Below are 12745 nucleotides of genomic sequence, written 5' to 3' on the forward strand. Positions count from 1 at the left end.
TCAATGGTAGTAACTGAATTGTAGTAGGTAACTTGTGTTTTTTTTTTCATCTTCTGTTGAATCAACTGAGGCTTGTAGGATATTTCATTTCTTTACAATTTTAATCAATGGCAACCAACACAAGAAAATAGATTTTTTGCTTTTTTTTTTTAAAGGTGAAAACAGAGACAAAACATTTTGCAACATCGTACATGTATTTTATGGATATTCTCCCATACTTGATTGTAATTTACTTTAATTAAACAACTTGTTCAATTTTCCGAATTCAATCTTATTTTCCCTTACTTCTTCCTTAAATTCTAGGCGTATATTGTAACTCTCAAACCTTATTTTGTAAGAATCCACCACGTGGTCTTGTAATCCATATTCTTTCTCCACTTTTTTTTTTAAAAATCTTAAACTCTTTCAACTTTTAAAATGGTTACATTATGAAAAACTGTTGAATTTTTTGATGAGCATTAAAAAGTAGGATAAATAACTACAAACAAGTAAGAACTACAAACAAGGAGGAGGGGAAGGCGGGAGGGAAAGAAAGCAGGATAGTTGCTTGTCGACGCGAAGGAAATTAAACCAAGCTATTTTAGTATTAATTGTTTTTGGTGTCTTTGTTTGTTTGGTTTTCATATTAGTTTAAGAAATTTCAAATCATTTTTCAAGTAATTAAGTTCAGTTTATAATTATATTTGTTCAGAAAGTTTAGTAGTTTATAAATACTATTAAGGCAGTAGATTATTACTTAACGAGGGAATGTGGGTAGACAAATATTATGAGACGAGACAAATATTATGGGTAGACAAATATTTTTATATCCTACTTTTACAATTTTCTTTTGACAAACTTAATAATTGAGCTTCTACCAATAATTCATCTTAAATAATTTATTAACTATTTTTAAGCAAGGCAAATTATGCAATAAACGTAAATGATGACCAAAACAAGTTCAATGATTAAATTATTCGAATTAAATAGAAAAGAATAGTCAGAATCTATCATGGCCAAAAGTCAATTGGGACTCAAATTGGGCCTCACAGTATAACGCAGCTATTGGGCTTAGTACGCTAGCTTTTTGTTGGTCTATTTCAACACAGCCGATTTCTGTTAGTTAAGTGAAAAAATCCCTCATTTCCTCATTGATTGGAAAGAAACAACTTCTAATCACATGCGAGCCTCAAAGACTGCTAGAATATTTTCATTTACTAAGATTTTATTGACTGTCTAACATGTGTTGTAGAGCACGAAATATTTCAGGTGTTATATTTTTAAAAATATAAAATTAATTAGAAAAAATATATAAATATAAGAAAGAATAATAATTGTTACTATGTATGTATATACATATATAAATATATGTATATATGTGTGTGTATATATATGTATATATGTATATCTATCTATGCATGCTAAGTTAAACGAATATTAGATTAGATGTGTTTATTAAAAAAAAAAAGACCAAGATTTTATAGTAGATGTGACATGCGACAAGATTGCTAGAATATTTTCATTTAACAAAGATTTTACTGTCTGCATAACATGTGTTATAGAACAAGATATATTTCAGGTATTATATTTTTAAAAATATAAAATATATTAGAAAAAATATACAAATATAAGGAAGAATAATAATTATTAATATATATATATGTATATATACGCATGTGTATATATGTATGTATGCATGCTAAGTTAATTAAACGAACATTAGATGTGTACATTCAATAAAAAAAAAAACCAAGATTTTATAGTAGATGTGACATGCGACAAGAAATTTCGAACCAACTATAGAGATTGGTTGATAGGGCTGCTTTCCAAAATTTCGCAAGAGCCTTTCCTGTAACGTTGATTGCGGTTATTCATCAAGAAAGGAAACTCTCCCCTGTAAAGCCAAGCATTTATTGAGTGATCCAAAATGAGAATCAAAGTGACTTATGATATCAATGCTTATCAACTTTTATATGACTTCTTGTCAATCTTTTCAGCTGGATTGGGAGTAAAAAGGCTGCAAAATAAAGGAGATTTCGTGCGCGGTCATCAGTGCCATTTAGACCAATGCCATTGTATGGTGCTTCTCGTCCCCAAAAATATAGAGAAGAAAAAAGGAAAGAATCAATTGGAGTGGTATTATACCAAGATTGGCCAAAATATATTATTAGGAAAAGATGTGACGAAAATGAAAAGGTTGTCTTTTTGGCATTTTTGTCTAGACAGATTAAGTGCTGACAAAAAGTTCAGGAAATGTAGACGTGTGAGACGTAAACTTCCGGGTAATGCTGCATTCTACCATCATTCAGTGGCTGACGAATCCGAGGTGCAAACTTTCACTTTTCTATTCTCAAAATAATGTGTAATTTGGATTTCTATCACATTTGACGCAATTTTTTTTTTTTTTTTTTTTACTTTTTCTTACTGAAAGCTCAAAGATTGCATCGTTAAAAATCTCAAGGGTTTTTTATATTCTCAATCTGTATTGCATTTTCTTGAAAAAAGAATATGCCATGAAATTTTTGTTGACAACGTAACATTAAATTGATATCCAGTGTTTGGCTTTTCTTGCCTCGCGAGGGAGTCCAATTTGCTCAGCACTAGAAGCAGATTTTGTTCTATGATTTCTCTCGATCAGACAATAGAGGAAACAAAACATATTTAAGTGCATGGTTAGAATCATCATGTTCATGGGTCGAATCGAAATAGTTCACTGCCATAAAAGAATAAATAAATACAAAGAAAAAGAAATTCTAAATAGGATTTTTTACTTTCTTTCCAAGAAATTGGAAGATTACGCACTTGTGAAAGTGAAAAGAAGATACATCATTGTAGCGAAGATTTGGTTCCTTTTGAGAAAGAAGTGGAGGATTCTTTTCTCTCAAGGGTAATCATCCCCTTTTTTTTCCCTATGCTTGTTGTACAGGCGAGGACTAGCGAGTTGAACTGAGGCTAAATGCAAGACGAGCTCACCTGTAAAATAAGAAGTGGCTGGGATTAAATCTCCCGATTTCATTCCGATGCTTAAATCAAAAGTTATCAAAAGTTATATTCAGTGAATTGGATTGCATACGTCTCCCGTGAATAAGGTGCTGATATTTATACCAGATGAGATAGGGAGTAGAATGATAGGGTCTGCTGATAGTCTGACTTCATAGAATAAGACATGGCGACGATGTCAATAGTAGGATTGAATTATAGATTAGCTGTCTGTCACATCAATCATATCAATTACTAGTCATATCATCGTAACGAGTCAAGATTTTTGATATCTCGATTAGATGGATCATTCCGAGATAAGTTCTTGGCAAAAGACAGTTAGGTTGAGATATCCTATGGACCAGGTTAACAGAGATGTTTTCTTAATCGAGATATCCACACTTGTTATTATCATGAATATACTATTTTTTCCGTCCATTTATATTTTCCAGAATTTGTGATGCCTTCTTATCTCAAAGTAATTCATTTGTTTTTCGACTTTTCAATTAGACAATCTCAGAAATCCTGTACAAAGTTCACTTCCCTCTTTCATAGCCCCCAAAAAACACGACATGATGTTGTCTCAAGTGCTAGAGAATTTTATGGAATCCGAGGAGGAATGCGATTTTGAATCACAAACTAATCAAAGCACGAGATTCAGTCAGAACAAAAACTAATGCCATGCTTGGATTGCTTGTTTCCGTCGGAAAATATTGTCGTTTTCCGTAATCACATTTTCCTATCATCACCTTTTTCCCTCACATATATCAAATCGCTACAGTAATTTTTCCATGAAAAATGACGGAAAATGCAATCCAAAAAAAAACTAAGTTTTTTTTTTTTTTTTTGGAGTTCAAATGTTAACATTGCACAGGACCAAATATCATAGGGGACAAAGTTCTTCAATTGTCATCTCATGCCCTTCAAACTGTTCTTTTTTTTAAACATAGATTGGACATAAATCCGAGTAATGCATAAAAGCGAGAATTATTGTATGAACTATTTTATAAATCCATGTCATGCGTCCCTTTCTGTGAATGTAGCTAGTGGTTTGGCGGGCATGAGCATATATGTTTTTCATGGCATTTAGTCTTTAGTGTGATTCGTCTTTAGACCATATTTCTTCTGCGAGAGAAAAAGGACGGAATCTCTTTGGTAAAAGTTAATTAGAAGACCCTCAATTTTTATCTAAAAGAAGCCCCTTAGTCATCGAGTCTTGTGCTACTAAAAAGATTAGCAAAAATAGTTGCAGTACAAAAGCAATATTTATAAAAACTGTCATGCAACAAATGTCATCGCTGATGCCTTGCAACAAATGACTTCAGGGATGACATCATGGATGTCCAAGTTTTATTCAAAGTTTCACGGCAGCAGCTATACTTGACCATGCAAATAAGCAACTTTCTTTCACTCCTATTTGCTTGAACCATCCAGAAAAGAAAAACGCGTTCATTTCTCCTATATATAGATGGGCATTATATCATAAGGATGATGACTCGAATCCCTGAAATCTTGAATTCATTCTCCCTCCGTAATATTCTAAAAAATTCTCCATTCCTTCCATTTATTGTCTTTAGTCCTATAACATTACTTCTTATTTTTCTCAATTTTATAACACGTTATCAGCACGAAACTCTGCCATATTCTCTACCATATTAGAATCAAAATTTATCACCTTCTTTCATATTAAATCGGAATATATATTCTTATCGGTTTGTCCAAACCTGTACCACAATTCTCATAAGAATTTGGATTACACCACTGAGCAATTAGTGACAAGGCTAGATTCTGAAGGTTATCCAGATCTGCTCAAAGAACTGGACCTGCAGTCTGTTCGTGAATCTTAAGGTACCATTATTTAATTATAACTTATTGAATTTTATCATGGCAAATCTCACAAAACAAGAATTTGTACAACTTGATATTTCTGGAAAACATTATTTATCATGGGCAATGGATGTTGAGATCCATCTTGAGTCCAAAGGGCTTGGAAAAACTATTGTCCAGAATAATGATGCTACAAGTCAAGACCGTGCCAAAGCCATGATATTCCTCCGCCATCATCTTGATGAAAGCTTGAAAACGGAATATCTGACAGTCAAAGATCCACTAGATCTGTGGATAAGTTTAAAAGAAAGATTCGACCACCTGAAGTTGGTCGTACTTCCAAAAGCCAGGTATGATTGGTTACACTTACGGCTGCAAGATTTTAAATCTGTTCCTGAATATAATTCAGCCATGTTCAGAATAACCTCTCAATTAAAATTATGTGGAGAAAATGTAACTGATGAGGATATGTTGGAGAAGACATTTTCCACATTTCATGTCTCGAATGTGGTTCTGCAACAGCAGTATCGAGCACAAGGTTTCAAAAAATATTCTGAACTGATTACATGTCTTTTACTGGCTGAACAAAATAATGAATTATTATTGAAAAATCATGAGTCCCGGCCAACTGGTGCTAGTCCATTCCCTGAAGTGAATGTGACTCAATCTTCAAATTCCAGACATAGCCGTGGCAGAGGTCGTGGACGTGGCTATGATAGAGGTCGTGGACGTGGCCGTGATAGAGGTCGTGGACGTGGTCATGGTAGATATATACCTTACCACAATAATAATAACCATGACATGAGACAGAATATCTCCCAGAAGCGGGACAACAACAACAATAAAAAATATAAAGAAAGGAAAAATTATGAAGAAAAGTGCTATCGATGTGGCATGGGAGGACATTGGTCCCGTACCTGTCGTACGGCGGATCATCTTGTTGAACTTTATCAAGCATCATTGAAAGGGAAGAATAAAAGTATTGAGACAAATTTTATTGATCAAGGAACATCTGCCATTGATCAAGGTAATGAATGTAATGATGATATGGATATGACATCTCTTGATATGGCTGATTTTATTGTGTATCCTGAAGATACAAAAGGATGAAGGTGTCAAATGCCCAATATGTACTTTTATTATTTTTGCATCTTTGAATGAAAGTTACTTTTGTATTATGATATTTGTGCATTTTATTAATATCTACTTTTATTTGTGATATTTTTCCTGAAGAAAAAAAAATGATGAATACAAAATATTTGGGATTAAATAATGATGATATTTGTCTCATTGATAGTGCTACTACGCACACTGTACTTAAAAATGAGAAATATTTTTCTTATTTAGAAATGGGAGAGACAAATGTTAATACAATTAGTGGCAGTGCAAAATTGATAGTAGGCTCTGGAAGAGCCACTATTTTTCTTCCTAAAGGGACTAAAATTATTATAAATAATGCACTACTCTCTCCCAAATCTCGAAGAAACTTGATAAGTTTTAAAGATATTCGCCGAAATGGATATCATATTGAAACAATAAATGAGACAAATAATGAATATCTATTGATTACAAATACCATTTTTGGGAAGAAATGTGTATTAGAAAAGTTGCCTTCTCTCTTTTCTGGTTTATATTATGCCAAAATAAGTGCAACTGAAGTCAATCATCTAGAAGACCAGAAGTCTTCTAATCCAAATGATTTTATGATTTGGCATGATCGTCTTGGGCATCCTGGATCTATAATGATGAGACGAATCATTACAAATTCACATGGTCATTCACTGAAAAATCAAAAGATCTTAAAGTCAAATGAATTCTCATGTGCTGCTTGCTCTCAAGGGAAATTAATTATTAGACCATCACCAACTAAAGTTGGAACTGAATCCCCTACATTTTTAGAACGGATTCAGGGTGATATATGTGGACCAATAGATCCAACATGTGGACCATTTAAATATTTTATGGTGCTAATTGATGCATCAACTAGATGGTCACATGTATGTTTATTATCTTCTCGCAACCTGGCGTTTGCGAGATTACTTGCTCAAATAATTAAATTGCGAGCACAATTCCCTGATTATCCAATCAAAAGAATTCGTCTAGATAATGCTGGTGAATATTCATCACATGCTTTTAATGATTATTGCATATCTATTGGAATAACTGTGGAACATCCTGTAGCTCATGTTCACACACAAAATGGTCTAGCTGAATCATTTATTAAAAGGCTACAATGGATTGCCAGACCATTATTAATGAGGTCTAAACTCCCAACATCTGCTTGGGGACATGCTATATTACATGCAGCAACACTTGTGAGAATCAGACCGACTAGTTATCATAACTATTCTCCCCTACAATTAACATTTGGTTATGAGCCCAATATCTCTCATTTGAGAATTTTTGGGTGTGCGGTCTATGTTCCAATTGCACCGCCCCAACGTACTAAAATGGGCCCCCAAAGAAGATTGGGGATATATGTCGGGTATGAATCACCTTCCATTATTAAATATATCGAACCCTTGACAGGTGATTTATTTACTGCGAGATTCGCAGATTGTCATTTTGATGAATCAAATTTCCCTGCATTAGGGAGAGGAAATGATCAACCAAGAAAAGAAATCACTTGGAAAATTTCCTTAGATTTTCTTGATCCTCGTACAAAAGATTGTGAATTAGAAGTTCAAAGAATTATACATTTGCAACAAATTGCAAATCAATTACCAGATGCATTTAATGACTCCAAAAGAGTTATTAAATCGCATATTCCTGCAGAAAATGTTCCGGTGAAAATTGATATCCCAGACGGGCAAATTGCAAGTGCTAATGAATCTAAAGCACGCCTGAAGCGTGGGAGACCTCTTGGTTCCAAAGATAAAAATCCTCGAAAGAAAAAAGAATTAAATAATGAAAGTCAAAATATTGTTAGTGACAAAATTCAACCTCCTGAAGAAGTTGAAAAAATCGCTCCGAAAGAGCCGATTCCAAAAGAACAAACTGAAATTATTGAAAATTCAGTAAATTTTGTCATTACAAATAAGAATTGGAACCGGAAAGAGGTAATTATAAATAATGCTTTCGCATATAATGTAGCACTTGATGTTATGAACGAAAATGAGGATCATGAACCTAGATCGATTGATGAATGTCAGCGTAGACATGATTGGCCGAAATGGAAAGATGCGATCCAATGTGAATTGGATTCACTGGCTAAAAGAAAAGTTTTTGGATCTGTAGTCCAAACACCTGAAGGTGTTAAGCCAGTGGGATATAAATGGGTATTTGTCAGAAAAAGGGATGAAAAGAATGAAATCGTGCGATATAAAGCGCGACTTGTAGCCCAAGGATTTTTACAAAGACCTGGACTTGATTATGATGAAACATACTCTCCAGTAATGGACGGAATTACTTTTAGATATCTTGTAAGTCTGGCAGTACATGAAAAACTTGATATGCGTCTAATGGACGTAGTCACAGCTTATCTATATGGAACATTGGAAAATGATATCTATATGAAAATTCCTGAAGGATTTAACATGCCTGAAGCATGTAAATTCAAGTCCAGAGAAACTTATTCCATCAAATTACAAAGATCTTTATATGGACTCAAACAATCTGGACGTATGTGGTATAACCGCCTTAGTGAATGTTTACACAAGGAAGGTTATATCAATGACCCAATATGTCCATGTGTTTTTATAAAGAAAGATGGGTCCAATTTTGTAATTATTGCTGTCTATGTTGATGACCTTAATCTTATTGGAACTCCTAAAGAGCTCCAAAAGGCAGTAGAATATCTGAAGAAAGAATTTGAGGTCAAAGATTTTGGAAAAACCAAATTCTGCCTTGGTCTACAAATTGAACATCTGGAAGATGGAATTTTTATTCATCAAACTACTTATACCCAAAAGGTATTGAAGCGATTTTATATGGATAAAGCACATCCATTAAGTACTCCAATGGTCGTTCGGTCACTTGATCCTGTCAAGGATCCCTTTAGACCAAAAGATGAAGATGAAGAAATACTTGGTTCTGAAGTACCATATCTTAGTGCTATTGGTGCACTAATGTATCTTGCTAATTGTACAAGGCCAGATATTTCATTTGCTGTCAATCTATTAGCAAGATTCAGCTCATCTCCTACAAGACGACATTGGAATGGGATTAAACATATTCTTCGCTATCTCCAAGGAACAGTTGATCTTGGTCTATTTTATTCAAAGACATCTCGATCTGAATTGCTTGGTTATGCTGATGCTGGGTATTTATCTGATCCACATAAAGCAAGATCACAGACAGGTTATCTATTCACATGCGGTGACACAGCCATCTCATGGAGATCTACAAAGCAATCAATAACTGCTACTTCTTCAAATCATGCTGAAGTACTGGCAATTCATGAGGCAAGTCGAGAATGCGTATGGCTAAGATCAATGACCCATTATATTCGAAAGAATTGTGAGTTATTACCTGAGAACAAAAACCCTCCGACAATATTATATGAAGACAATGCTGCATGTATAGCACAAATAAAAGGCGGATATATCAAAGGAGATAGGACGAAACATATTTCACCAAAATTCTTCTTTACTCACGAGTTACAGAAGAATGGTGAAATTGATGTGCAACAGATCCGATCAGATGATAATCTAGCAGATTTATTTACCAAGGCATTACCTACTTCAACATTTGAGAAGTTGACAAGAAAGATTGGAATGCGTCGATTGGCTGACCTCAAGTAAATGTCCAAATCAGGGGGAGAAATTAATACACAAGAATAATGTACTCTTTTTCCTTCACTGAGGTTTTTATCCCACTGGGTTTTTCCTTAGTAAGGTTTTAACGAGGCATATTCTTCGTGTACACTTGACATCCAAGGGGGAGTGTCATGCAACAAATGTCATCGCTGATGCCTTGCAACAAATGACTTCAGGGATGACATCATGGATGTCCAAGTTTTATTCAAAGTTTCACGGCAGCAGCTATACTTGACCATGCAAATAAGCAACTTTCTTTCACTCCTATTTGCTTGAACCATCCAGAAAAGAAAAACGCGTTCATTTCTCCTATATATAGATGGGCATTATATCATAAGGATGATGACTCGAATCCCTGAAATCTTGAATTCATTCTCCCTCCGTAATATTCTAAAAAATTCTCCATTCCTTCCATTTATTGTCTTTAGTCCTATAACATTACTTCTTATTTTTCTCAATTTTATAACAAAAACTGTTTTCTTTGATTGATGCTCGTACTAGAAAAAGAGTGATGGATAGATGGAAAATGTGATTGGGTTTGTGATATTCTCAAAAGGGTTTGAATCTTTTGCTGGAGCAAAAGCGAGTCGAAGGGGTCAAATATTCGTTCAGCTTTCTCACTTGGGAAGGTTCTTTCAGCTTCCCCTCGGTTGGGGAAGGTTCTGTTTCATGAGTTGGTTTCGTCGTATTATTTAATCATCAATGGTCCACAATCACAGCTTTCAAATGGGTTTATCTCTCTCTCTCTCTCTCTCTCTCTCTCTCTTTCTGTCTCTCAAGTTTCAGTTCTTTTTCTGCGTTCGACTATTGATGGGGTTCTCAGCTGTACCTCAATTGTTCTAAGAGATGGAACAAAACGTTACAGGATTCTATGATCATAGCAACAACACGTAGTGGTAGCAGAAAAAGCTCATTTACGTGATCATGAGACTCGAAAGAGTTTGTAATCTCGAGTTTACTTTCTTCCCAGATTGTCGCAGACTCAAGTTCATCAAGTGTTAATTTTACCAAGTTGTCAGGTAATTCTACGTTATTGAAATCCTTGTCCGCTTAACGTGCATGGTTATTACCAGGAAGGTGAGGAAATGAATTTACGATGTTAGTGCCACACAGCTGGAAGTATTGAAGGTGCTTTAGAAAAACCGATGAGATTATCCAACTAAAGTAAGGTCATAACTCATACAGTAGACAGAATTTGTCTTCTTACTCAGCATATAGGGTAAATTACTAGCAACTCCCTTGTAGTTTTGCATATTATCACATGACCCTTTTTGACGTTTCAAAATATTCATATGACCTCCTTATGGTTTTATATATACTAGGGATTCGAACAGCAGCATTCATAACGTCATTAGTCGGAATGCCAATATAATATTTTACTTGAACACTAAACAAAATGAGGGTTTAACTAAAACCGTAGGAGAATTATGTCTATGGAAGAATTGCAGTTTTGGTCCATAATATTTGGCTTGTGTGCCAAATTATTCCCCAATATTTCGACCATCAAAATTTGTGATTTTAAGCAGATTTAGAACACCCAACGAAAATGGAATAATGACTAATAGTGAACATCAAAATGTCATTAGTCAACAACTTTGACTTTACATTTTTGGTCCCCTAATGTTTTGATTTTGAATCATTGTATTTTCCTAATTTTTAAATAATGATATTAAGGGTTTTAACATGAATTGAGATGTAAATTAGAATGAAATATATTAAATAGGCAATAATAATTCTAATTAAACTTAGTGTTTTTCTTTTTTGTTTTTATTTCATTTATTCATGCTAATAATATATCATATGTTTCTTTTCTTTGCATAGTTAGTCTCAAATTTGGTAATATATATAATATTATTTCTCACTATTAATAATTAATTGATAATGAGTTTTATGATATTTTATTTCTAATGATAATTTAAAAAATTAATTAAATTTCCCTTTAAAATATAGGGAATATATACTTTTTATATTAAGTTGATCTCTTTTTTTAGTATCTAATAGGTTATCAATTGAGTTTAAAATGAAGTTAATATTTTATACACATTATATGAACCACTAAATGATTATCAAGGTATATGGTATTAAATAAATGCTTTAAATTATAATATTGAAATGTTAGCTTTTAATTGGCAGGAAAGACAACAAACAAATAAAAGATAATTTTTTTAAGAATTCTTAAAATTATTTCACGTTGATACTTACCTTTACTAGTTTTCATAAGTACAATGGCTAACTACAAGAATTTGAAACCTATATACGCAAGACATACAACAATTTTTGTAGTAGTAACGATAATAAACTTAGATTATAGAAGTATAATTCTCCTTTTCTTCAATGACTTTATGTTTTAGTTATTATTGATATATTATCATCCAATTATAATTTATTTAACAAAGATATGCTATTTTGACTACACTAAGATTGTACCAATATAAAGCATTTTAATGAATAGTGAGAAACAATAATATACATATATTATACCAAATTTGAGACTAATTATGCCAAAGAAAAGAAACATATGATAAATTATTAGCATAATTAAATTAAATAAAATTTAAAAAGAAGAAAAAGAAGTTTAATTAGAATTCTTATTCCCATTTAATACTATTTCATTTTAATATACATCTCAATTTATGCTTAAATTCTTAATATCACTATTTAAAAATTAGAAAAATATAATGATTCAAAATCAAAACATTGAAGATTAAAAATGCAACGTCAAAGTTTTTGACTAATGGCAATTTTGATATTCACCATTAGGCATTGTTCTATTTCCGTTAGCTATCTTAAATTTGCCCATAATCACCAACTTTTGGGATTGGATTTAGCTTGATCAAAACCAGAGCTGTTAATCGAGTCGAGTCAAACTCGAGCACATGATAATCGAGCTCGACTCGAACCTCCAATCGAGCTAGCTCGAGCTCGCTCGATTAGTAGTTCGAGTTTCAAAAGCTGTTCGAGATCGGCTCGTCATTCTCGGTCGAAAACTCGAACTTGAGTTAAAAATCGAATCGAGCTTATCAAACTCGAAACTCGAGCTCGAACTCGAGTTCAAGATCGAGCCGAGCTTATCAAGCTCGAAACTCGAGCTCGAACTCGTTTGGGAATTAAACATTTATTTGAGCTTTTAAACTCGGTAGGGAAGATAGCATATCAGCTTCTTGTACACTCATATTTAGCCTGACAAAAGAAGATACACATTC

At 33.3% G+C, this 12745-nt stretch overlaps 1 protein-coding gene across 1 annotated transcript; it reads left to right on the top strand.

Annotated features, from left to right (window-relative positions):
* The first annotated feature begins 4646 nt into the window (after positions 1-4646).
* Positions 4647-5925, top strand: LOC113783752. Its single transcript, XM_027329967.1, has 2 exons — positions 4647-5135; positions 5466-5925. Exons 1-2 carry the CDS (start codon positions 4843-4845, stop codon positions 5893-5895), a joined length of 723 nt encoding a protein of 240 aa, XP_027185768.1. The 5' UTR covers positions 4647-4842; the 3' UTR covers positions 5896-5925.
* The last annotated feature ends 6820 nt before the right edge of the window (positions 5926-12745 follow it).

Source organism: Coffea eugenioides, chromosome 9 (assembly GCF_003713205.1).
Source record: "Coffea eugenioides isolate CCC68of chromosome 9, Ceug_1.0, whole genome shotgun sequence".
Lineage (NCBI taxonomy): Eukaryota > Viridiplantae > Streptophyta > Magnoliopsida > Gentianales > Rubiaceae > Coffea > Coffea eugenioides.

Bases quoted from the DNA above. Each gene is read 5' to 3' on its own strand.
- LOC113783752 (XM_027329967.1), top strand. From the start codon at position 4,843: ATGGCAAATCTCACAAAACAAGAATTTGTACAACTTGATATTTCTGGA. The intron at 5,136-5,465 runs GTATGATTGGTT...TTCAAATTCCAG, and splicing joins GTCGTACTTCCAAAAGCCAG to ACATAGCCGTGGCAGAGGTC.